We start from the raw sequence: 25,530 nt of genomic DNA, 5'->3' as shown, positions 1-25,530 counted from the left end.
GGAGTGGCTGGCTCACTACAGAAGCAGCTTTTCCTCTCCTGGAATTGACACCTCCTCATCTATTATTGAGAGTGGACTACATCCACCCTGATTGAATTGGCCCTGTCAACACTGGTTCTCCACTTGTGAAGTTGGTTCCTGGGTTGGTGTTTCTGTGGTGTGGTGTGTAGTTGCTGGTGAGTATTTGCTTCAGGTTGGGGGGCTGTCTGTAAGCGAGGACTGGCCTGCCTCCCAAGGTCTGTGAGAGTGAGGGATCATTTTCCAGGATAGGTTGTAGATCGTGGATAATGCGCTGGAGAGGTTTTAGCTGGGGGCTGTATGTGATGGCCAGTGGTGTTCTGTTATTGTCCTTGTTGGGCCTGTCCTGTAGTGGGTGATTTCTGGGTACCTGTCTTGCTCTGTCAATCTGTTTCCTCACTTCCCCAGGTGGGTATTGTAGTTTTACGAATGCTTGATAAAGATCTTGTAGGTGTTTGTCTCTGTCTGAGGGGTTGGAGCAAATTCGGTTGTATCTTAGGGCTTGGCTGTAGACAATGGATCGTGTGATGTGTCTTGGATGGAAGCTGGAGGCCTGTAGGTTCGTATAGCGGTCAGTAGGTTTCCGGTATAGGGTGGTGTTTATGTGACCATCACTTATTTGTATTGAACCAACCTGCCAGCCCTGGATAGGATGGAAACCCCTCCAAGCCAGGGGGTGCGGTGCCCCCCCAGCACCCCTAGCTCCAGCGCCTATGCTGGGATCCCCCCCAAACCCCCATAGAAATCCCCCTTCTCAAAGGGATCTTGGGCTTTCCTGTTTTCTCTCCCCCAGGGAGCGGGGCCAAGCGGCGGCTGCGGCGCACTGGGTTTCTCTCTAGGACCCAGAAGGGAGCTGGGGCGGGGGCGATCGCTGGCTCCTGGCAGCAGGAAGTGAATTGCACTGGCTCCGGTAACCCTGTGTGGTTGTGTGAAGTCCTGGCTCCCGGCGTCGCCCCTCGCGAGACCCCAGACAGGCCCCTGCTGCTGCGGGGGGGTGGGACCCGAATCCTGGCTGCAGCAGAGGTGACTATATTGAGGATGGGAGGTGATCGCTTTTATTGGAGCAAGAGACCACAGGGTGACCAGACAGCAAATGTGAAAAATCGGGATTGGGTGGGGGCGGGGTGTAATAGGCACCTATATAAGAAAAAGACCCAAAATCAGGACTGTCCCTATAAAATCGGGACATCTGGTCACCCTACCACAGCCACACAGAGCTCTTCTGCAGGGCTGGGGAAGGGTCACAATGCAAGGGGGGGGAGGGCTTGGGTAGCATAAATGGTTAGCCCAGATTGTATTCAAGGTAGACTAGCCCATTAAGACCTCTGCAGGCATAGGACAAAAAGGGTTAGTGGGCTATAGATTGTCATAAATCCAGTGTCTCTGTTCCGTCCATGATTTGTAGTGTCTAGCAAAGTAATTAATTTAAGCTCCCAGGCTACATAAAAATGGCCGTACTGGGTCAGACCCAAGGTCCATCTAGCCCAGTGTCCTGTCTTCCGACAGTGGCCAATGCCGGGTGCCCCAGAGGGAATGAACAGAACAGGGAATCATCAAGTGATCCATCCCCTGTCGCCCATTCCCTGCTTCTGGCAAACAAAGACTAGGGACAGAGACACCATGATCAGGCCCCAGTAGGGTTTCCCCTTAGTCTCTCCGGGGATGGATTGTCAGGAAGGGAAGAGGTGAAAGCTCAGAGAGAGATGGAGGAAAAATGGAAGAGGGGGGTATCTGCTTGTGGGATGGTGGCCATTTTTAATTCAAAAAACCATAATGCAATATATTATCTGCCCTCTTCCCCTCCCCCAGCAAAAAATAAGCAGGGGGGTGTCCCCTTGAATTCCACAGAGAGGGGTAAATCTCCCCAGTTTTAACGTGCTGACAGGGAGGTGTTTGCGCCATCAGATACATCCAGTCTGAAAGGACTGAAGGAGGCAGGGTCCTGTGTTAATGAACAGTGCCGTGTGGGATCCTGTCTGTAGAGATTATATCCTAATGCACACACACATAAGGGGGAAGAATTAACATTGCCTGGACACCCTTGATTCTGACCCTGTATTACTAGAAGTGCTACACTTTGCAACCTGAATAATACTAAGAACACAAGAGCGGCCCACGGGGTCAGACCAAAGGTCCATCTAGCCCAGTGTCCTGTCTTCCGACAGTGGCCAATGCCAGGTGCCCCAGGGGGAATGAACAGAAAAGAGAATCATCAAGTGATTCATCCCCTGTCGCTCTTTTCCAGCTTCTGGCAAACAGAAACTAGGGACACCATCCCTGCCCATCCTGGCTAATAGCCATTGATGGACCTATCCTCCATGAACTTATCTAGTTCTTTTTTGAACTCTCTTATAGTCTTGGCCTTCACAGCATCCTCTGGCAAGGAGTTCCACAGGTTGACTGTGTGTTGTATGAAGAAATACTGCTTTTGTTTATTTTAAACCTGCTGCCTGTTAATTTCATTTGGCGACCCCTAGTTCTTGGGTTATGAGAAGGAGTAAATAACACTTCCTTATTTACTTTCTCCACACCAGTCATGATTTTATAGACCTCAATCATATCCCCCCTCAGTCGTCTGTTTTCCAGCTTAAAAATTCTCAGTCTTATTAATCTCTCCTCATACGGAAGCTGTTCCACACCCCTAATCATTTTTGTTGTCCTTTTCTGAACCTTTTCCAATTCCAATATATCTTTTCTGAGATGGGGCGATGATTCCCTGTTCTGTTCATTCCCTCTGGGGCACCTGGCATTGGCTGCTGTTGGAAGACAGGATACTGGGCTAGATGCACCTTTGGTCTGATCTGTTATGGCCGTTCGTATTTGTTTTCCTAAATACCCAGATTTTGAGTCACTCCCCCCCTTGAAACTTCTGTTTGTTGGAGGGAATAAGTGAGTCTTTCCCATCACTGCCAATGGGACTGAAGCAACAGGCTGCTCCCAGCCAAGACTGTCTGAGATTCCCTACGTTCTGCACGGATGGCTGTCAAATCCCATTCTTTTCAATGAGGCTAAAGCCAGGCTGTTCCGTGTTTGGCATGAGATGGTGAAATAATGGGGGAGAGGTGGGGAACCAGAAGGAGGCTGGAGTATTTCAGGGGGATGGGGGAGCCAGACGGTATGGAGGGGGATGGATAGGGATGTGCGGGGTGCATTAGAAGGGGAGTAAGGGGGTGGGGAAGCGGGGATGCAGAAGGAGGGGGTGCAGGGGAAGTGGGGCAGGATTCTGACTGACAGGTGTAGGGGAAAAGGGCTGGCAGAGAGGGAAAATATGAGCAGTAGGATAGTGCAGCAGGGGAAATAAAGGAGAGAGATGTTCCTCGTTCCTGTAACCACCCAAGAGCCATTCCCTGCATTGTCCCTGGCAGACTGACTTCCCTGGGAACCAGGTGAGGTGCTGAGAGAGGAGAAGCCAGGTCCTGCCCCTGCTGGGTCCCCGGGGTGTTGGGGTGAAGCGCTGCCCGTGGGGACAATGTCAGGGCTGCTTTGATTCTGCTCCTTCCTAGCGTGTGGTTCAGAGACTCTGCTACTGGGAGGATTTCAAACGATCTCCGCGGGTTTCGTCCTGGTGGTCGGCGCTGGCTCCACGATGAAATAAAGTGACCCAGCGTTTGCCCGGAACTCAGAACGTCCGTTTGCAGGCAAAGACCCGGGAGGGAACTGGGGTGTGAAATGCACTGAAGCCTTTTCTGAACTATCCCCAATTGCCCTTCTCACCCTGGCAGGTGGTGGAATAACCACCCCGTGGCCATCACAATTGTCCCGACTTCCCAGGTGACAAGAAAGGACCATGACTACGGCAGAGCAAACTCAGGTAGGAGATTTTCAGGGAGTTACAGATGGGTTTGTACTAGACTGGGAGGGGCAGGAAATACACAGGAGGGATGGGGAGAGGGCGGGACAAACCCGCTTCTCGGACTTGTTCAGTCTAGGGTGGGAGTGGGATTCTGCTACTCTCTCCCCGCCCAGGAGCTTCCATTTTATTGGCCATCCTCGCCCAGGAATAGTGGGGTTGTGGCTGGGGCAGCAGGTTTTGAGTGGGGGATTCTTGTTGTTTCAGATGCCGGTGACCTTCGAGGAGGTGGCTGTGTATTTCACCCAGGGGCAGGGGGCTCTGCTGGACCCCGCTCAGAGAGCCCTCTACAGGGATGTCATGCAGGAGAATTACGAGGCTTTGATCTCTCTGGGTAAGGGAGTCCCGTCCCCTTGGTTATGAAAACCCGTAGGGACTCTGAGATGCTTTTTTGGCTTTTGCTCACGCTCTTCGCTGGTCGCTTAGATTTAGAGCAAGAAAAATGATGAAAGGTCTAGAGAACATGACCTATGAGGGAAGACTGAAAAAATTGGCTTTGTTTAGTCTGGAGAAGAGAAGACTGAGAGGAGACACGATAACAGTTTTCAGGTACATAGAAGGTTGTTACAAAGAGGAGGGAGAAGCATTGTTCTCCTTAACCTCTGAGGATAGGACGAGAAGCAGTGGGCTTAAATTGCAGCAAGTGAGGTTTAGGTTGGACATTAGGAAAAACTTCCTAACTGTCAGCGTGGTTAGGCACTGGAATAAATTGCTTAGGGAGGTTGTGGAATCTCCATTATTGGAGATTTTTAAGAGCAAGTTAGACAAACATCTGTCAGGGATGGTCTATACTTAGTCCTGCCATGAGTGCAGGGGACTGGACTAGATGACCTCTCGAGGTCCCGTCCAGTCCTATGATGCTATGATTTCAGAGGATTGGATCCCGTATTCCCCAGATCCGACGCTAGATAGAAATTCATCTCCGGATCTTCTTCCATAGAATGGGGGGGGCTCAGTAGCCCAATGGAGATGCTAATTCATCCCCTTGCAAAGGGGCAAAGTCTTGTATTTACCCGTCTGTATTAAGTCTCTTACACACAGTCTCCATTCCACTCCATTCCTGGGGCTAGCTCCCTCCGTGGGGAAGCTTTAGAAACAGGCAGGGGATTTAGATCTGAGTCAGCAGGTCCCACAGAGTGCACAGCTCCTGAAAACTCCCAACTGAGGGCGCAACACGTCCCGGTCTGCCTGTCCCAAGGGGGGGTCGGTCACCATGTTCCGGTCCCTTCACGTTCCACGTCCACGCAGCACAGCGCAGGGCAAGGTTAAGATCAGGGAATGTTCTTTGTAACAAATCCTCTCCCAATGCCTGACACACCCTGATCTTGCCTGATTTCACCCCCGCCCCAGCAGGATTTCCCCTTCCCAAACCTGAGCTGATCGCCCGGCTGGAACGAGGGGAAGAGCCGTGGGTGCCCGATCTCAACAGCTCTGCGGAAAGGGAGATCCACAGAGGTGCCCGTGCAGGTGAGTTATCAGTGAAACTGACATGGAAACCGTCTAGTGAGCGAAGGATAAAAGCCGAGACTCCCGAGACTGAGCTGTGAGCGAATCCCCCAGTTCTGTCTCATCTCACCCAGGGCAAGGTGGGAGTAGCAGGCGTCTCATGTTGGGCGATTCTCAAGACTTGCCACCCATCCTGACTGACAGCCGGCAGAGCTCCCTGCCTGGCTTTCATACTGTGTGCAGATGCGGTCGCCCCAGCTCAAAAAAGATATATTGGAATTGGAAAAGGTTCAGAAAAGGGCAACAAAAATGATCAAGGGTATGGAACAGCTTCCCTATGAGCAGCGATTAATAAGACTGGGACTTTTCAGCTTGGAAACGAGATGACTAAGGGGGGATGTGATAGAGGTCTATAAAATCACGACTGGTGTGGAGAAAGTAAATAAGGAAGCGTTATTTACTCCTTCTCATAACACAAGAACTAGGGGTCACCCAATGAAATTAATAGGCAGCAGGTTGAAAACAAACAAAAGGAAGTATTTCTTCAACAATGCACAGTCAATCTGTGAAACTCTCTGCCAGAGGATGTTGTGAAGGCCAAGACAATGACAGGGTTCAAAAAAGAACTAGATAAATACATGGAGGATAGGCCCATCAATGACTATTAGCCAGGATGGGCAGGGATGGTGTCCCTAGTCTCTGTTTGTCAGAAGCTGGGAATGGGCGACAGGGGATGGATCGCTTGATGATAACCTGTTTGTTCATTCCCTCGGGGGCACCTGGCATTGGCCACTGTCGGAAGACAGGACACTGGGTTAGATGGACCTTTGGTCTGACCCATTATGGCTGTTCTTATGTTCTTATGTTCTTTATTTCTCCCTGCACGTTTGGATGGGATGTGAAAGCAGAATTGTATTTTTCAATGTCTCCGACAGTTATTGTGTCATGTTTCCTCTCTCCGCTGTTCCCCTGTGTTTCCTTTCACTCCGCCATTGGGAATGACTCCTGTCTCTCTGTCTCAGCAGGTGATGAGACGGTGAGTCAGAATGAGGAGAATCCACAGCTGGAAGGTCCTAATCAGGTGGAACTGCATGAGATGTTCTCAGAGAGATCCAAAGGGAACATTTCCCAGAAGAGTGAGCAGGAAAAAACCTGGGAGAGTCAGTGCATGTCAGAAAGGCAGCTGGGAATCCAGCCAGGGAGGAAAGCAGACAGATCCATTTTTTGTGGGGGAGGATTCAAGGATCTTAAGGAAACCGCAGCCCAGCAGAGAATCCACCTGGGAGAGAGAAAAAACAGTTGCACTGCCTGTGGGAAAAGTTTCAGCCGGCACTCCAACTTTATTTCTCATCAGCGAATTCACACAGGAGAGAGACCCTATACGTGCTTGGAGTGTGGGAAAAGTTTCATTCAAAGCACACAGCTGATCAGGCATCAGAGAGTGCACACAGGAGAGAAGCCCTATAAATGCCTCCAATGTGGAAAAAGTTTCAATCAGAATTCACACCTCATTAGACATGAGAGACTGCACATGGGAGAGAAATTGTATAAATGCACCGAGTGTGGGAAAAGCTTCCATCGGAGTTCAGGTCTTACCTCGCATCAGAGAATCCACACCGGACAGACGCCCTTCAAATGCCTGGAGTGTGGGAAAAGTTTCGATTGGCGCTCACGGCTTATTGCGCATCAGAGAATTCACACAGGAGAGAGACCTTATAAGTGCCCGGAGTGTGGGAAATGTTTCATTCACAGCTCAGATCTTCTTTCCCATCAGAGAATCCACACAGGAGATAGACCCTATAAATGTCCCCAGTGTGGGAAAAGCTTCAATCACAGCTCAGATCTTCTTTCCCACCAGAGAAACCACACAGGAGAAAAACCCTACAAATGCCAGGACTGCGGGAAAAGTTTTAATCGGAGCGCTCACCTGTTTAGACACCAGAGACTGCACACGGGGCAGGAATCTTATAAATGCCCCAGCTGTGGGGAAAGCTTCAGTCAGCTCTCAGATCTTATTTCACATCAGAGAAGCCATACGAGTGAGAAATCCTATGAATGCCTCGACTGTGGGGAAAGGTTACGTGACAGGTCGGCCCTTAATAGACATCACCGAACCCACACAGGGGAGAAACCCCATAAATGCCTCGACTGTGGGGAAAGTTTTGATTGGAGCTCGAACCTCATTGTGCATCGGAGAATTCACACGGGAGAGAAACCCTATAAATGCCCAGAGTGCGGGAAAAGCTTCAATAGGAACTCGCACCTCATCCGACATCAGAGACTCCATGCGGGAGAGAAACCTTGAATGTGTCTGCAGGGGACTGATTTCTATAGCGCTCCATCGTGGGCAGCCTCGAAAAGCCTAGAAGTCTAAGAATCCCACCGCAGCCCAAGCAGCATCAGCCTCCAAGGGCTTGTCTAGACTTGGGAAGGGGGTTAGGGTTAGCCAGCACGACCCCGACTCCGACCAAACCTCCCCCACTGTTCCTAGTGTCGGCTGACTCGGAGTGTCTCATTTGTACGGTTCCCCCCTATTAGCCAAGTGATCGTGAGTCCCTGAGTTCCCCCTTCAGAGACAGATGGGCTTCTTCCCAGTCATTCTGAGGGTGCCCAATGCCGTTCTGAAGAACTGCCATTTTTTGGTACCTTTTTCCTTTTATAAAACGTAAGTGAGTAGAGAGCTGGAGCAGAGAGAGAAAAATGTGTTCTCACGGCCTCCGTGTTACTTAAAGCTGACAGGGTTAGCGGGGGAGTGGGGATTCTCTCCTTCTCCCCTCCATTGTCACAGTCCCCCTTGACGCAGAAGACATGAAGAATTTATCCTCCCCCGTTCTCCCGCTCCACTTCCCCCAGCGTCTCGTGCCACAGTGCTGTCAGCTCTCCATGCTCAGGAGTCACGCCTTGACTTGTTTGATCCCCGATCAGACCGACGAGGGCTGGACAGTCAGAGACCTGGAGGGAGAATTTGAAGGAATCCCCAAGCCAGTGTGGTTGTTCTGAGCTTAAATCCACGTGCCAAGCTGTTGGTAAAAGGCTAGATCCTCAAAGGGTCTTCGGCACGTTAAGTTCCTAAATCCAACACCTAGGCACTACTGAGAGCCTCAAAATCCTGGCTTGGCTACTGCCTAACCCTGCAGGTGCCTGCATTCCCTAGGGGTCTAAACTCCTGCCAGTAAAGTCCTCTGGGCATCTAAGTTTCAAGAGGTCATCTATGCCACCCCCCCTTGCTGAGGTCATCTACGCCATCCCCCCATACCAAGACCATTCCTGGCAGGTGTTTGTCCCCCATGTTCTTAAAAACCTCCAATGATGGGCATTCCATAACCTCCTTAGGGAAATTGTTCTAGTGCTTAACAGCCCTTAGAGTCAGCAAGTTTTTCCTAATAACTAACCTAAATCTCCCTTCATGCAAATTAAGTTGATTACATCTTGTCCTGCCTTCAGTGGCCATGGAGAAAAATTGATCATCATCCTCTTTATAACAGCCCGTAGCATATTGGAAGACTGTTATCAGGTCCCCCCTCAGCCTTTTCTTCTCTTGACTAACTTGATATAAATCCATGGTACGTCCACGTCTTGAATACTGTGTGCAGATGTGGTCGCCCCATCTCAAAAAAGATATATTGGAATTGGAAAAGGTTCAGAAGCTGGGAATGGGCGACAGGGGATGGATCACTTGATGATCACCTGTTCTGTTCATTCCCTCTGGGACACCTGGCATTGTCCACTATCAGAAGACAGGACACTGGGCTAGATGGACCATTGGTCTGACCCTGTATGGCCATTCTTATGTTCCCTATCTACTGGCCCGTTCCCATGCAACTATGAACTCTCTACTCAGAAACCCGACTGAGGAAGAGGCTGGAGTGTCTCAGCCTGGGAACCTGGCAAAAGGGGACAGAGACTATATTTAAAGGGGGTACCCCTTTGTGGGGAGGGGTCTGCCACTACATGGGCTTCAGAGAGAAGGCAGGAGAGGTTCTCCCTAGCCTGAATCACAGACAAAACCTTGAGGAGAGCAGAGAAAAGCAGAGGAGAGAGTGGGTGACGAGCCGGGAAATCCGTGAACAATTTACGAATGTTCTGAGGTTCTGAACTCTCCGTGCGCATCTGTGTCCTACTGCAAACCCCATTTTCAATTGCCAGGCTGATCGCTACCTTCCCACCGTCTTCCGAGCTCCACCCTGAACTGAATTCCATAAGGGTTGCTGCCATGGGGCTAACAATGAAGGGCGTTAACCTTTGACCACTCGCTATCCACACAGGTCCAGAGAGAGCAGCTAAGCAAGGCAAAGCCGTTTTTATAGGCCGATCAGGGGGGATTACTTGGCAACAAAGTCACCTGGCAAGCATCTGCGGTGGCCTGGGGAGAATGTCATTTGATTTGGGGAGGGGTAAACATAATAAAAGAGCAGGAGTTGCTTCTTCTTCAGGGCCATTTAGCTCAAGAGGAGGGGAAAGCCCAGCATGTAGGACCCTGCGGAGGCAGGGAAACTGCCTCCATACCTGAACACAGGTGGTCCCCTCCAAAGGCTCCCAAGGACAGGGTGAACTACCGAGGGGCACTGCGCTGAGAATGCTTGTTGTGTTCTGTATGATCATGTGTGCTTTAGCTGTTAAGCAAAAGAGCAATGGTGTTCCCTGTGCAAAGTGTATGTGTGTGTTACATGTAGGCGTGGAAGGACTAGATTTTTATCGTAAATGTTGATTTCACTGCACACACACAAATAGATGTAAAATAGTTCCATTGAAAACAACCTGAAATTGATGAATAGGCAAAGTAAGAAAAATGCTGTGTGAGAAACTTTAGAGTCCAAATCCAGGTATTTAGACCTTTTCGATTAGGCTTATTTCAAAAGCACTAGGGAATGAACCGTAAAAACAAGTACGATGGGTTGATGTAAGAATATGTATTCTGTATATTCTGATGTGTGATGCTGACAATTTGTGGTTTAATGGTTTATAAAAGTTTGAATTTTTTGACTCTCGACGCATACGGTCATTAAATAATTGTCGGACCTTTCAACTGTGACAATTATTCCTGCTACGGTGAAATTGCAGTTTTCCTGCAATTGTGAAAATTTTCAAAGATAAAAATCTAAAACAAAAACAAAAAAGCTTCAAAATAAACATTGCTATTATCTGGTGAAATCATGAAAAAGTAAAAATAAAATTCTGCCTAGAGTAGTTATATGCCTCACAACTACTACAGGGCCCCTTGAAGAGGTAGCTGAGAAGTATCACACCTTGGGGTGGATTTCTGGGTCAGGTTGTGTTTAACCAAAGAGGTGCGGGAGGTGGTCTGAAAGATCAGCATTGAGCCAAGGGGTTAGCAGCAGGACAGCGGGTTCTAGTTCTTGGGGGCGGGTGTGTGTGTGTGTGTGTGAAAGACACATGGTCTGTGACCTGACAGTGTGCCTCAGGAACCCAGGAGTGGGGCAGTGGCTGGATTCTGTTTAGGCTCCAGAGGCTTAAAACATCTGAGAACCCAGCTGGGTTCCCTCACAGCACTTTAGAGACCGAGCCCTCAACTTGGACCTCTGACCAAGGGATCACAGGACTTCTGCTATTTTGCAAAGATCTGTAGCTCTACATGATCATAATGATTATCATCAATTCTCATGCTTCAGGGCTTCAGCGGGTCACCTGGCAGGGGTCAGGAGGGAATTTATTCCCCTTGATGCACAATTGGCTTGATATTTTCTGTGTTCCCTGCCACCGCCACCTTCCTCTGAGGCATCAGAGATCAGTCATGGCTGGAGACGGGACACTGGACAGGGTGGATCAGTGCTCTCAGGTGGTACAAAAACTCCTTTCTAGATTATCTTGCTCAGGTGCTCAGGGTTATGCTGATTGCCAGATTTGGCATTGGAAGGGAATTTTTCTCCAGATTAAATTATCTGTGACCTGGGAAGAGAGGGAGGGGTTCATCTTCCTCTGTACCATAGAGCATGAATCGCCTGCTGGGATCACCTGGAAATATTGCACCAGTATCAGCAGCAATTTTTGAAGCAGTTTACATAGGCATGTTGATTTCAGTGCATTTTGAAAATTCAAAGCCGCTATTCTAGGGAGAACTGTATCTCTGGAACCCCTTCACCAAATGACTCCCCGTTTGCACCCCTCACTCATTAAACCAGGGCAACCCCGCTGGGGTCACTGGGCCACAATCTCCTCTCACACACCCTGTAGCAAATCAATGTAATCCTATTGAAGTCACTGTGATGGAATTGCCTCTCTTACCTCATTTCAATCAGGAGTCCCTGGACCGGTCAGCCGCAGAGTGAAGTTCCTGTGAGTGGTGAATCAGGGAGGAAAAGTCCCAGGGGCTCCTACAGCAATGTCTGACTATTGGAAAGGAAACAAGTAATATCAGAGATGGGAAGAGGGGAGGTGGGAGCAGCGGGGTGGGGGTGGTAATTCATTAAAAATCTAAATCCTATTACTGCCCGAGACAAACTAGCAGGTCCCACCGAATTCCACCGAGACGGGGGAATCTCCCCAGCAGTGAAGTGCAGTGATCTTAATGTACTGAACCCTGAGCTGGGCACCTTGATTCTGGCACGGCCTAGCTGGGTGTGCTCAAACCACTTGGATAATGGCCTTCAAATTTAGTAAAAAGATCAGGAGTATTTGTGGCACCTTAGAGACTAATGCATTTAGTACTCCTGTTCTTTTTCCGGATACCGACTAACACGGCTGCTGCTCTGAAACCTTCAAATTTAGTATTTCTCTGCGTACGATCAATATAAATCCCCTCCCATCTTCCTTCACTTCTGTCTTCTAGGTAATTATCTAGTAGACAGATATATAATATATTTGTTTAATTAATTAACAGATATAATGGAGACACCTCTGATGTCGCCTGTTTGCTTTCCAATAGTCAAGTATTGCTGTAGGACTCCTCAGGGTTTTTTTTTCCTTTTCTCACTTACTGACTTTAAATACAAAATCCCATCAGGTTTTGATTTATTGCCATCGATGTATGAATTATTTGCATGGATATTATTTCCCTCCTATAATATCTACTATTTACATTGAAAGTTTATTGAAGCACAGAAAATCTAGGAATTAAATCAAGCATTTATAGCGAAACTCTGGTTGAGTGATCATGCAAAACAAACTTAATTAGACTTTATTCAAATTTTTTTTTAGTTAAATATTAGGGGTTTTAATAAATGTTTATTAATACCCTTTCTTTGCTGGAAAGGAAAGGGTTCTTTTTACTTTTTGTTTTGATAGGTGAAGGGCATTTACTTGCTCTGTTGTTAACAAAAATACAGACACAAGGCAAAGGAGAGAGGGTAGAAAGGGCCAGTGTTTTCAGAACACTGGACTGCGGGTTAGTTACCAGTGCATGCTTCAGCTGGCAAATTGGGCAGAACACCTGTTGCTTGGACTCTGTTGTGATCAGAGACATTATTTGATTGAATTCTTCTTTTAGGTCAAAGCAGGTTTGGATGAATCATAGAATATCAGGGTTGGAAGGGACCTCAGGAGATCATCTAGTTCAACCCCCTGCTCAAAGCAGGACCAATCCCCCAGACAGCTTTTTACCCCAGTTCCCTAAATGGCCCCCCTCAAGGATTGAACTCACAACCCTGGATTTAGCAGGCCAATGTGCAAACCACTGAGCTCTCCTTGCCCCCTCCCACAGGAGAGTTGAGAATGAGAGACAGGATAGGAGGGAAGGGTGTGTGGGTCAGGGTGTGACCTCTCCCCTCTACCCCCCTCCTCCTTTCCATGCTCAGGGGCATGGAGGCTTCTGTGTGTGAATCCTCCGGAGGGGCAGCTCCTCTCCAGCAATGGCACAATGGGTGTATCGCTATCAGGGGGGCTGGAACAATTTGTACAGTGGGGGGGCTGAGAGCCGTTGAACCAAACGAAACCCTGGATAGGATGGCAACCCCTTCAAGCCGGGGGGGCAGTGGCCCCCCTAGTTCCAGCGCCTATGATCGCTAGGACCCAGGAGGAGCTGGGGATGGAGCCATGGCTGGAGTCATGCTGTCCCAGCAGCAGGAAGTGAATTGCACTGGCTACAGTGCGGCTTTGTAGCTGGGTGAATTCCAGGTTCCATTGTCCCTTTGCGAGATCCCCGAGCCCCGGCGGCTGGTGCTGGGAGCCCGGAGCCCTGGCTGCAGCCGGGAGAGGGGAATCTCCAGCAGGGCCCTTCCCGCTGCTCCAGGAGCTTCTCCCAGGGCAGAGCCCCCCTTCCCAGGCCCCAGCTCCCAGGGAGGGCACCGCTCGGAGGGAAGGTAAGAGAGACCTTCCCATTGCACCGTAACAGGGAACAATGTCTGCAGAGGGAGGGTCAGGAGGATCTTTCTGGCTGGCTGATCTCAGGCCTGTGTGCAACGTGCTGGGGATTTTAGTTAGTTGAGGGGGATGCTCAACTCCACCTGTTTTATTAATCGCCGCTCCTTTGGCGGGTGCTGCTGGTGGGTGTCCTTTGGCACCCTGGCATTTTCCCACCCTCGCTCGCAACTGGGGAATCCGTGTGTGTGGTAGGGTGACCAGACAGCAAGTGTGAAAAATCGGGACAGGATTAGGATCCTATATAAGAAAAAGACCCCAAAATCGGGACTGTCCCTATAAAATCGGGACATCTGGTCACCCTAGTGCGTGGCAGCCTTGCCAACCCTCCGGATTGTGCCCCGAGACTTGCGTGCTCACGGTTGTTTTCCTGAAAGCCCCTGCCCCTGGAGTCGAGTGGCGATGTGATGATTTCAGCCTTCATTCGGGAAGAAAAAGTAAGTAGCTAGCCCGCGTGGCTGGGGACCCCAGTGCACCCCGGCGGCTCGACAAGCAGAAAGCAAATAAAAATCCGTTATTTTGATACGAGCTCATGATTTTAAAGCCAATCGCATGATTTTTCGGGAGCCGGACTCATGATTTTTGAACATTTGGGGTTGGCAAGCCCTGCAGGTGAGATCCCCAACGGGTGCAAACAAAATCAATGGAGCTACAGTGGCTTCACACCAGCTAGGGATCTGGCTTGAAAAGTCCGTATTAACACGCCTATTTGAGTGCTGTCTTTGGGTTTCTTCAGAGTCAGCAAATGCCAGACAAAGTGGCATATATATATATATATATACATACCTCTACCCCGATATAACAAATTCGGATATAACGCGGTAAAGCAGCGCTCTGGGGGGCGGGGCTGCGTGCTCCAGCAGATCAGCGCGTCAGCGTGTCTGGCGCCGACACGCTGCTCTGAGCAGTGTGTTAAGGGGGCTGGGCCAGGGCCAAGGGGGTGGATAAGGGGCAGAGGGTCTCGGCGTGGGGGGGCTCAGGGGACAGGGAGCAGGGGGGGTTGGATGGTTCGGAAGGTCTGGGGGTGGGGCAGTCAGGGGATGGGGAATGGGGGCAATGGATAGGGTGTGGGAATCCCGGGGGGCCTGTCAGGGAACGGGGGTGTGGATGGGGAGCGGGGCAGTTAGGGGACAGGGAGCAGGGGGGTTGGGTGGGGTCCTGGGGGTGATTAGGGATGGGGGGGCTCTGGAGGGGGCAGTCAGGGGACAAGGAGTAGGGGGGCTTAGACGGGGGGGTCTTGGGCGGGGTGGTTAGGGGCCGGGGGTCTCTGGAGGGGGCAGTCAGGGGACAAGGAGCGGGGGTGGTTGGATGGGTCGGGGGTTCTGAGGGGTCAGGCAGGGGGCAGGAAGCAGGTGGGGGTCAGATAGGGGGCAGGGCCAGGCTGTTTGGGGAGGCACAGCCTTCCCTACCCGGCCCGCCATTCAATTTTGAACCCCGATGTGGCCCTCGGGCCAAAAGCAAGTTCGCTATAACGCGGTTTCACCTATAACGCGGTAAGATTTTTTGGCTCCCGAGGACCGCGTTATAGCGGGGTAGAGGTGTGTATGTAAGGCTTATATCAATATTGCCAGTAAGAGCTTCATTAGAAGAATGCTACCAAGGTAGCAAAGTCCAGCACTCACAGGTGGGCAGCGTCAGAATCAAGGGAGGACTCACAACCGTGTTAATTCTGCTCACATGTGTGTGGGCAGAACGGCCAGTCCAATACTGTGGGCCAGGACACAGTCCGGGGTGGGCCGCCCGTTTGCCCCACTCTTAGTAAGTCAAGCGCTTCGTAAATCTTTAACTCCACCTGACTCCTGTCATCTTGTTCAGTTTGGTACAAAATTGTGTTGGCCCTGTTTGAACCCCACATTTGACGGTCCATTGTTGTTGGGTTTTTTTGTAAGTGTAGTTTTACTAAAACCGTTCGGTTTCAAAGATCTGGTAGCATTTCTCGGCATGCAGACGGCTCGGGATTTCTCTCATTACAGTTGCTGGCATTAAAAGGAAAAGGAAACATGGACCTGGTGTATTTACAGCATCTGTAGTTTATATCAGCGGTCCCCAAACTTTTGAGTGTCATGGCCCCCCTTACCCATGTCTGTGCCCCGCCCCTGCCTCCCTCCAGAGCTGGGGCCAGGAGTGGGGCTGTGACTCTGGGGAGGGGGGGGGACACAGACAGGGGTAAGGGAGCCCAGACTGGGGCCACAGTTGGGGGTGGGTCTGGGACCAGGAGCAGGTCCGCAGCTACAGGCCGAGGCTGGGGGTGGGGGTGGGAGCGGAGCTGCGGCCGGGCTGCGGTGGGTGCCAGCAGCCAGGCCCGTGGCCAGGTGCAGTTCCACTCCCGGCCTCGCCCCCAGCCTCGGCCTTGGCCCAGGAACAGTGCCGTGGCCATCGGCTGAGGCTGGCGCGGGGCTGGGAGCGGAGCTGCCCCGAGGCTGGGGATGGGGCCAGGAGCCAGGGATGCGGCTGGAGGCAGGACCAGAGCAGAGCTGGGGGTGGGGAGAAGCTGGGTGGCGCTCCCTCCCTGTCCCTGTGGGGGCTGGCCCAGGCCCCGGTCACACCCCCCCAGGACGTTCCTCCACGTGTCCATAGGGGGGCACGCCCGACACTTTGGGGATCTCTGGTTTATATGGATGTAATCATTAAAATTAATACTTTTCCTCCAAAAGTGCTAATAGCTGGCCGCAGTGCCTATTGCAACTGCACAGGTAGGCTGCAGGGGGGGAAAGTTTGGGGACCCCTGCACTGTTCATTAACACAGGCCCTCTGTCATTTAGTGCTTTTAGACCTTTGGTCTGTGATGGGTTAAACACTTTAGTATTGGGGAGCTCTACCCAGCTGTCAGACACTGGGATGAAGGTGATCAGGCCTAATGGACTGAGCTGGGGCAGTCAGGCCTAGTGATCGGAGCCAAAATCAGGAGTCTGGGGCACAGGTGGAGCAAGGCTGGAGCAGGACTAGGAACAGGGCTGGAGCAAGGCTAAGGCGTGGGAAGTCTGTTGCCCCCCATCAGGCAGGAGACCATTCCAAGCCCTGGAGTGAGAATGAGCTGTGCTGTTCCTCCTGTGGGGTTATATATCCAGTCTGGGAGTCACATGACCAGTTTCTGGCTTGGGGATTGGCTGGAGCCTGGCATAGGAGGGACTCATCACCTCACATCATCTCTGTGGAATTCCAGGGGACCCCCCCCCCAGCTTGTCTCTGGGGCACTAATGGGGTTAGATTAACCATTCCCCACCAAACATCCTTCTTTTCCCCTCCAAATATCTATGTCACAAGGCAGGACTTCTCTGCCTCTCCCATGCTGTGCCACACCCAACCTCCTCTAAAGGGGATTATTTTCTTAAAACAGGGAAGTAAACAAACTCACTCCTGTGTCTCCGGTTCAGGGCCACCCGCACCAGGGATCTCTGGTGCCCCTGGTCTGGGCATCTTCCACTTTTACTTGCCTCTGCTCCCTTCCTGAAGCGATGCTCCTAGGTCTGCTTCTCTGAGTTCCTAGCTCTTTGCTCCTCAGAGACCCGCCACTGGAGTTGGCTCCTCTCCACTGTGGGGTCCTTTCCACCAGAAGCAGCCTGTCTCCATAAAACCAATCCAATTTAGCCTTTTCCTGTCTAATTGGCCAGGTTACATACGTTGCTTCAGAATTTCCTAATTTCATCATTTATTGAATCCTCCTGATATAAAATCTCTGCAAAAGTCACCAATTTTTCTTCTCTAGCAATTGGATAAGAACATAAGAGCGGCCAAACTGGGGCAGACCAATGGTCCATCTAGCCCAGTATCCTGTCTGTGACAGTTGCCAGTACCAGAGCTTTAGGGGGAGGGTACAGAACAGGGCAGAACAGATCCACTCTTGTCTTCTCCTCCCAGCTTCTGGCAGTCAGAGAATTAGGGTCACCCAGAGCATGGGGTTGCATTCCTGACCATCTTGGCTAATAGCCACTGGTGGACCTATCCTCCATGAACTTATCCAGTTCTTTTTTTGAACCAAATTCTACTTTGGGCCTTCACAACATCCCCTGGCGAGGAGTTCCACAGGTTAGTTGCACATCATGTGAAAAAGAATTCCTCCTGTTTGTATTAAACCAGAGCTGCTGCGCCACTGATACCCAGAGGCTCTCCTTCGCATTAGCGCTCGCAGGAGCCGATCTAGCTACTGGGAAAGCCAGTGCCCCCAGGAATGGACAGTAACCAAGTCTCCCAGCCAGAGGGAGAGGCGACATGAAATAGAAAGGGAGAGAAAGACTTAAAAGAGGCAGCAGGAGCAATAAATGGAGAGAGAGGTTCCCAACTCCCAAACCTGCCCTGCTCCATTGACTGCATGTGTCCCTGGGCAGAATTTCATGGGACCAAGGTGTGTGAGACTCTATGCCTATATCTAGCTGTGTGTTTCAACTGGCTGACCAGTTCAGCGCAGCTAAAAGATGCCATGTAATATGTCACTGGGAAGCCAAGAACTCACCGATCATTAATTTTGCAAGATGTGTATATGATCGACCCACAACGGAGTATATAGATCTGCTTGAAATTATGATGGGAAATGTGTTTAAAAGGCATGCCAGGGCCCAGGGGGAGTTGATAAACTGTTTTTTTCCAGAGACAAAGGAATGCGGATCTGCCTGCTTAAATGTGTCTCCCATGTACATGGAGCAAGGTGTGTCCAGAGACAAAGAAAAGCACATTTGCATGGCAGGCTGATGAAGGCATGAGGAGAGCAAAGTGTGTGTGTGTGTGTGTGTGTGTGTGATCACTTAACACAGGGGCTCTCAACCTTTGCAGCTTACTGTCCCCCTTTCAGGAGGCTGATTTGTCTTGTGTCCCCCAAGCTTCACCTCACTTAAAAATGACTTGCTTACAAAATTAGCCCTAAAAATCCAAAAGGTCACAGCCCCCAGTACTGAAAAATTGCTTCCTGTCTCATTTTGACCGTGTAATTATAAAAGAAATCAACTGGAATATAAATATTGTCCTTACATTTCAATGTATAGTCTATGGAGCAGTATAAACAAGTCAGTGTCTGTCTGAAATTTTAGTTTGTGCTGAGTTCACTGGTGCTTTTTCTGTAGCCTGTTGTAAACCTAGGCAACTATCTAGATGAGTTGATGTACCCCCTGGAAGACCTCTGCGTACCCCAGGGGTACACGTACGCCTGGTTGAGAACTACTCTTAATCTCAACAGGAGATGGAGGCTGCACCTTCCCGCCTCTTGAAGTGGAGTTAAGGAACTTTGTTCTGGGAGAGAGCAGGATGCTGCAGGGAGACAGTGTTGGGGAAATTTGGGAGTGGCGGGGATTTTGGGGGGTCATTCTGCCAACAGAACAGGCTCTGGCCTGTGTAGGTTTAGAAATAATTAGGGGTTCAATCGGGTGAGGAAAGCGGAATGGCCAACCCCAAATGTTCAAAAACCATGAGTCAGGCTCACCCAGAATCATGTGATTGGCTTTAAAATCATGAGGTCATGTAAAAATAAGAGATTTTTATTTGCCTTCTGCTTTTTGGGCCTTTCGGGTGCACTGGGGTCACACGTTGAAGCTTTCTCTACAGCCACGAGGGCTAGAAACTTGCCCTTTTCTTTAAGAATGAAAGCTGAAATGGTCACCTATTCACTTGACTCCAGGAGCAGGGGCTTTAAGGAAAACAATAATGATCATGAGACTCATGACAAAAGCCTGAGAGTTGGCAACACTGTGAAAGCCGGGATGTGACTGCAAGACTTGTTTGCTGGCTGCGAGTCACAACAACATAACATTTAAGGCATCCAGAGTTGCAGAGACAGGGTGACCCCTTATGGTCTGGGCTGAACCCCCAAATTGCCACAGTGAGGAGCAGAGAGAGGACAAGTCAGTTCCTGCCTCTTCCGAGTCCCCGTGCTGCTGGGGGGACTCTCGGCTCTTGTGGGGGGGAATCCTCCGAAGTGGGCCTGTTGATTCTGCTCTTTTCTAGCGTTTGTTACAGTGTCTTTGTAACAGGGAGGGTTTAAAACTCTCTGGGTGGGTTTAGTCCTGGTAGGAGGAGTCGGGTCTGCACTAGGATAAAGTGACCCAGCGTTTTCCCAGCACGGCAGAGTCTAAAATGTAGAGAAAGAGCCTTGTGGGGGGCGGGGGTGTGAAATAGATGAAAGCCCCTTTGGAAAGCTCCCCAGTCGCTCCTCTCGCCCCGACAGGCTGCAGAATAACGACCACGTCTCGCTCCAGATCGGCCCATCGGACCATGAAACAGGGACGGGAAACGGCGGGAGTGGAACCTGCTTGGGTAAGGGATTTGAAGAGAGGTCGCTGCTAAAGGAAGAGGGCAGAAAATAGCACATGTCAAGGGAGGACGGGGACAGTAGGTCATTGACATGCTGGGACGCCTCAGCCTGGGGCTGGAGTTTTAGATCAGGGCCATTGGAAGAGGGTAGAAGTTCCCCCGTTTCTACAACAGGGAACAACCCCCCTACCCAAGGCTGGAGAAATTTACCAGACTCCCAGTGCCGGAGCCAGAAACTTCTAGCCAGAAGCAGACAACGGTGAGGTACAGGTGAGATGTCCCATCCTGGAGACCCAGCTCCTGAGAAGGTGAGGGGTTGGGATTTCTCTCCCTGGACCTGTTTTGGGGGCGCCATTTCCTGTATCACCCTCTGGCTGGTAGGAATGTGACGAACATGAAGGTCCCTGCTCTCCTCCATCTGCTGGGATGGGAGGGACAAGGAGCGCTCACCTTCTCCCCACCCTGAAGCCTCCTGGCTGCTCTGAGCAGGGTGGGGGTAGGATTCTGCTATTCTGTCCCCCCCCAGAGCTTCCATTTTATTGGCCCTCCTCCCCTGTGACTAGCGGGATTGTGGCTGGGGCAGCAGGTGCTGAGTGGGGGACTCTTGTTGTTTCAGGGGCCAGTGACCTTCGAGGAGGTGGCTGTGTATTTCACCCAGGGGCAGGGGGCTCTGATGGACCCCGCTCAGAGAGCCCTCTACAGGGACGTCATGCAGGAGAACTACGAGACGGTGACCTCGCTGGGTAAGGGAATCCCGGCCCCTCGGTTATTAAAGCCACACGGTCCGTGAGGTGTTCAGTTCAGCTTCTGCTCAGGTTCTTTCCAGGTCGCTTAGATTTTAGGAGAATGGGCTGCACAAGTCCCCAGATCCAGTGAGACAGAGACTTTCAACTTCACACCCCTCCCATGTGATGGGGGAGGCAGAAACACAATGGAGATGCTAAATCGTCCCTATCCCCACAGCTTTCAAGGGGGGGGAGGAAGCTTATATTTGCCTGACTGTGTTTTTTCTCCCCGTCCCCATAGGCGCTGGAACTAGGGGTGCTGGCGGTGTCGCACCCCCTGGCTTGAAGTGGTTTCCATTATAGGTTTTACAGTTTGGTTCAATGGCTCTCAGCCCCCCCACTGTACAAATTGTCCCAGCCCCCCTGTCTGTCCCCCTCCCTTCCTGGGCCTAGCCCCTGGGCAGGGCTCTGGCCTCTGTAGGTTTAGAACTAGGCAGAGGCTTGACACCGGATCTGTGTCTGCATCATAAAGTCCCCCAGAGTGCACAGATCCTGGAAACTCCCACAGAACAGTCCGTTCCCTCAACAGACGCAGGGCCGGCTCCAGGTTTTTTGCTGCCCCAAGCAATACAATTTTTGGTTGCCCCCCCCTCCAGCCCTGGGCCCTCACCCCCCGCGCCCACCAGTGCCCTCTCCCACCCGCACCCCCTGCCGCCCCAGCCCTGGGTTCCCCCCCCACCAGTGCTGACTCTGCCCACGCCCCCCTCACCTCCAGCCGGTCTGGCGCTGGCAGGGTCGGGGTAAGCAGCGAGGCTCCCGGGCTGCGCCTCAGCCCAGGGTCCCTCCAGCCAGGACTCCCGCCTCCAGGAACGGCTGGGACCCGGGAGGGCAGAGCCGGGGAACCGCCCCGGCGGGGGGCTGAGGAGCCAGGGCAGGGCAGCCCCAGAGGGAGCGGAGCCCCGGAGAGCGGATGCGGGCCCTGCGCCCCCCGTGCATGACGCACTGCTGCTGCCAGGGCCGGCTCTAGGCTTTTGCCGCCTGAAGCAAAAAAAAAAAAAAAAAAGATAGCCAGAATGCCACCCCTGAAAATGTGCCGCCCCAAGCACGTGCCTGGTTTGCTGGTTTGCTGGTGCCTAGACTCGGCCCTGAACAGACGCCTGCCTCGCCCATCAGGCCTCAGTGACTGCGTTCCCAGTTGTTCAGATTCCAGCCCAGCGCGGGGCCAGGTTAAAATCAGGGATTGCTCTTTGTGACAAATACTCTCCCAATGCCTGACACGCCCTCATCTCGCCTGATTTCCCCTCCCCCCGCCCCATAGCAGGATTCCCCCTTCCCAAACCTGAGCTGATCGCCCGGCTGGAGCGAGGGGAAGAGCCGTGGGTCCCGGATCTCCAGGCCTGCGAGGAAAGGGAGAGCCCGAGAGGCGCCCGCACAGGTGAGGAATCGATGAAACGAGCACAAACCACCCGGGGAGTGAAGGAAAAAAGCTGGGACTCCCACAAATGTGCTGTGAGTGAGAGCCCCCAGTTCTGCCTCATCTCACCCAGGTCAGGGCTGTAGCCAGCAGGGGTCACGTCCTCTTGGCGGGTGTCACTCACGGCTTCACACCCACCCTGGCTGCCAGGAGTTCCCTCCCTGACTTTACTTCCCCCTTGCTGCTTGGCTGGGATGTGGAGGCAGCATTGAATTTATCAGTGTTTCCTCTAGTTATTGTGTTGTTAACCCTCTTCACTATTCTCCTGTCGTTTCTCTCTGGCACTGGGAATGACTCCTGTCTGGATCCTCTCTCTCTCTGTCCCAGCAGGCGATGGGATGGTGAGTGAAAACACGGAGGAGAAGCCACAGCAGGAAGGTCCTGAGCAAGTGGAACCACATGGGATGTTATTGGAAAGATCTGAAGAGGATTTTACCCATGAGCGGCGAAAAACCTGGGGAAATGGGCACAAGCCAGAGAGGCAGCTGGGAACCCATCCAGGGCAGAAAGTGGGTAAATCCACTGATCATGGGAGAGTTTGCAAAGACCCCAAGGAAACCACAGCCCAGCAGAGAATCCCATCAGGAGTGAGAGACAACACATGCTCCGAGTGCGGGAAAAGCTTCAACCGGAGCTCAAACCTTATTTCACATCAGAGACTCCACACCGGAGACAGGCCTTTTAAATGTCTTGAGTGTGGGAGACGTTTTAATCAGCGAGAGCACCTCGTTAGGCATCAGAGGCTCCACACGGGAGAAAAGCCCTATAAATGCCTGGAGTGCGGGAAAAGCTTCATTCAGAGCTCACATCTGATTAGACACCAAAGAGTCCACACAGGAGAGAGACCTTATATGTGCCCGGAGTGTGGGAAAATGTTTCGCGACGGCTCAGCCTTTATTAACCATCAGCGAATCCACACAGGAATTAAACCCCATAAATGCCTCGACTGCGGGAAAAGCTTCATTCAGAGCTCCCAACTTATTACACATCAAAGAGTCCACACGGGCGAGCGACCCTACAAGTGCCCGGAGTGTGGGAAAATGTTCGGTGACGGCTCAGTTCTTATTAACCATCGGAGAATCCACACGGGAGTTAAACCCCATAAATGCCTCGACTGTGGGAAAAGCTTCAATCGGAGCTCAACCCTGGTTAGACATCAGAGAACCCACACAGGTGAGAAACCCTTTATATGCCTGGAGTGCGGGAAAAAGTTTAGTGAAAGTTCAGCTCTTATTGTGCATCAGAGACTCCACACTGGGGATAAACCCTTTAAATGCTCCGACTGTGGGAAAAGTTTCATTCTGATCTCACGGCTCCTTGCACATCAGAGAATCCACACGGGCGAGAACCCCTATAAATGCCACGAGTGCGGGAAAAGGTTTAGTGACAACTCAAACCTGATCATGCATCAGATTAGCCACACAGGAGAGAGACCCTACAAATGCCTGGTCTGTGGGAAAAGCTTCAGTCACAGCTCCGATCTTATTAGACATCACAGAACCCACACTGGAGAGAGACCCTATAAATGCTTGGACTGTGGGAAAAGCTTCAGTCAGAACTCAAATCTTATTATACATCAAAGACTGCACAAAGGAAAAAAACCTTGACTATGGTGGAACTTTCCACTGGGGCTTTGAGCATACAGTGCATCAGCAAATCCACGCAGGGAAGACACCTTTAAATGACCTCAGAGTGGAAATGATTCCAGTGAAGCAAACAGCATATTGGATCTCAGAGATTCCACACAGGAGAGAAATTCTCCCTGTGGCCTTTTTTTTTTTTTTTATTAAGTATCTATTTCCGAGTTCCTGCACAGACTAGGGGCCTTTGGCTCTTAGGGAATATCTGCCCGGAACATGAACGTCTTTCCTGTGAAAATGTTTTTTTTTAAGAATATTTTTATGATCAATCAGGACAAAAGGTCAAAAAACTCAAAATTTTTCACCAAAAGGGATTGAAAGAAAGAAAGAAAGAAAGAAAATAAATTCACTTTCAGGAGGACTAAAATGGAATTATTCAGCTTCTTGACTGTCCACCTGCTAGGCTCTTGTTCATTTCACATTCTCCCTGCCCTCCGAAGGTGAAATTGAATTGGCTGCTCCTGTAGGCCATGGTCTGGGTGCTATCCAACTTTTTAAGAGCCAAATGGCTTTTCAGGTTTCCTGTCCATTTGAGAACATATCCAGGGAGTAGAATCTCATTTTGGCCACCTTTGGAAACTGAAAAGGTAGGTGTGGAAACTGAGGCTGGAAGAGTTGTAACAGGGATGAATTCCCCATTAGAAGAGAAGGGGGGAAGTTTGTCCCATTTAACAAACGCCAGAGAAACAACAAAAACAACAAGGAGTCTGGTGGCACCTTAAAGACTAACAGATTTATTTGGGCATAAGCTTTCGTGGGTAAAAACCTCACTTCTTCAGATGCATAGAGTGAAAGTTACAGATGCAGGCATTATATACTGACACATGGAGAGCAGGGAGTTACTTCACAAGTGGAGAACCAGTGTTGACAGGGCCAATTCAATCAGGGTGGATGTAGTCCGCTCCCAATAATAGATGAGGAGGTGTCAATTCCAGGAAAGGAAAAGCTGCTTCTGTAATGAGCCAGCCACTCCCAGTCCCTATTCAAGCCCAGATTAATGGTGTTAAATTTGCAAATGAATTTTAGTTCTGCTGTTTCTCTTTGAAGTCTGTTTCTGAAGTTTTTTTGTTCAATGATGGTGACTTTTAAATCTGTAATAGAATGACCAGGGAGATTGAAGTGTTCACTTACTGGGTTATGTATGTTACCATTCCTGATTTGTGTCCATTTATTCTTTTACGTAGAGACTGTCCGGTTTGGCCAATGTACATGGCAGAGGGGCATTGCTGGCACATGATGGCATATATCACAGTAGTGGATGTGCAGGTGAATGAGCCCTTGATGGTGTGGCTGATGTGGTTGGGTCCTCTGATGGTGTCGCCAGAGTAGATATGGGGACAGAGTAGAGAAACAACACTCCTCAAGAGCCATTGAAAGCAGCGTCTCCCAGGTGGCTGAAAGGAAAGCATGCGGGGAGAGCAAGGCTCACCGGAGATTTGGATGGCATATAGTTGATTTGGGTGGTGATGTGCAGATGTCCTGACTGTGTAAATGGTTACGCTTTTGTAAGTTGTTACGTTATTTCTTTCCGTTCTCTCTGGGCGATAAAGTCACTCCGGGTGGCACCCTTTTGAACTCAAAAATATTTGGTTGGGAGTGTGACTGATAGGGACGATGATGTGAAAATATCTTGAGAGGGAAAACAAAACACCGTGTAAATTGTTCAGTGTGTATAATTTGTAATTTGTGACATGATTTCTTTCTAGATGGGAGATCAGTCATTCACTGTGTTAACATCTTAGGCCTGGTGTGTCCTTAAAAGTTAGGTCGACGTAGTTACATCAGTCAGGGAGTGAAAAATCCACACCCCCTGCGCAATATAGCTAG

At 50.7% G+C, this 25,530-nt stretch overlaps 1 protein-coding gene across 1 annotated transcript; it reads left to right on the top strand.

The window, feature by feature from the left end:
* Nucleotides 1-952: 952 nt before the first annotated feature.
* On the top strand, nucleotides 953-24,824 carry LOC128847668 (zinc finger protein 585B-like). The gene is made up of 6 exons (XM_054047261.1): nucleotides 953-1,041; nucleotides 3,741-3,829; nucleotides 4,076-4,202; nucleotides 5,219-5,335; nucleotides 6,337-7,617; nucleotides 22,661-24,824. Exons 2-6 carry the CDS (start codon nucleotides 3,806-3,808, stop codon nucleotides 23,668-23,670), a joined length of 2,559 nt encoding a protein of 852 aa, XP_053903236.1. The 5' UTR covers nucleotides 953-1,041; nucleotides 3,741-3,805; the 3' UTR covers nucleotides 23,671-24,824.
* Nucleotides 24,825-25,530: the final 706 nt, after the last annotated feature.

This window comes from Malaclemys terrapin, chromosome 13, assembly GCF_027887155.1.
Source record: "Malaclemys terrapin pileata isolate rMalTer1 chromosome 13, rMalTer1.hap1, whole genome shotgun sequence".
Lineage (NCBI taxonomy): Eukaryota > Metazoa > Chordata > Testudines > Emydidae > Malaclemys > Malaclemys terrapin.
The sequence above is the reverse complement of the archived record's forward strand: the minus strand, read 5'-3'. Positions and strand labels throughout refer to the sequence as shown.

What these genes read in the sequence shown, in the direction of transcription:
- LOC128847668 (XM_054047261.1), top strand. Translation starts at nt 3,806, where the DNA reads ATGACTACGGCAGAGCAAACTCAG. An exon ending in CTACGGCAGAGCAAACTCAG is followed by an intron (nt 3,830 to 4,075) that starts GTAGGAGATTTT and finishes TTGTTGTTTCAG; the next exon opens with ATGCCGGTGACCTTCGAGGA. An exon ending in CCACAGAGGTGCCCGTGCAG is followed by an intron (nt 5,336 to 6,336) that starts GTGAGTTATCAG and finishes TCTCTGTCTCAG; the next exon opens with CAGGTGATGAGACGGTGAGT.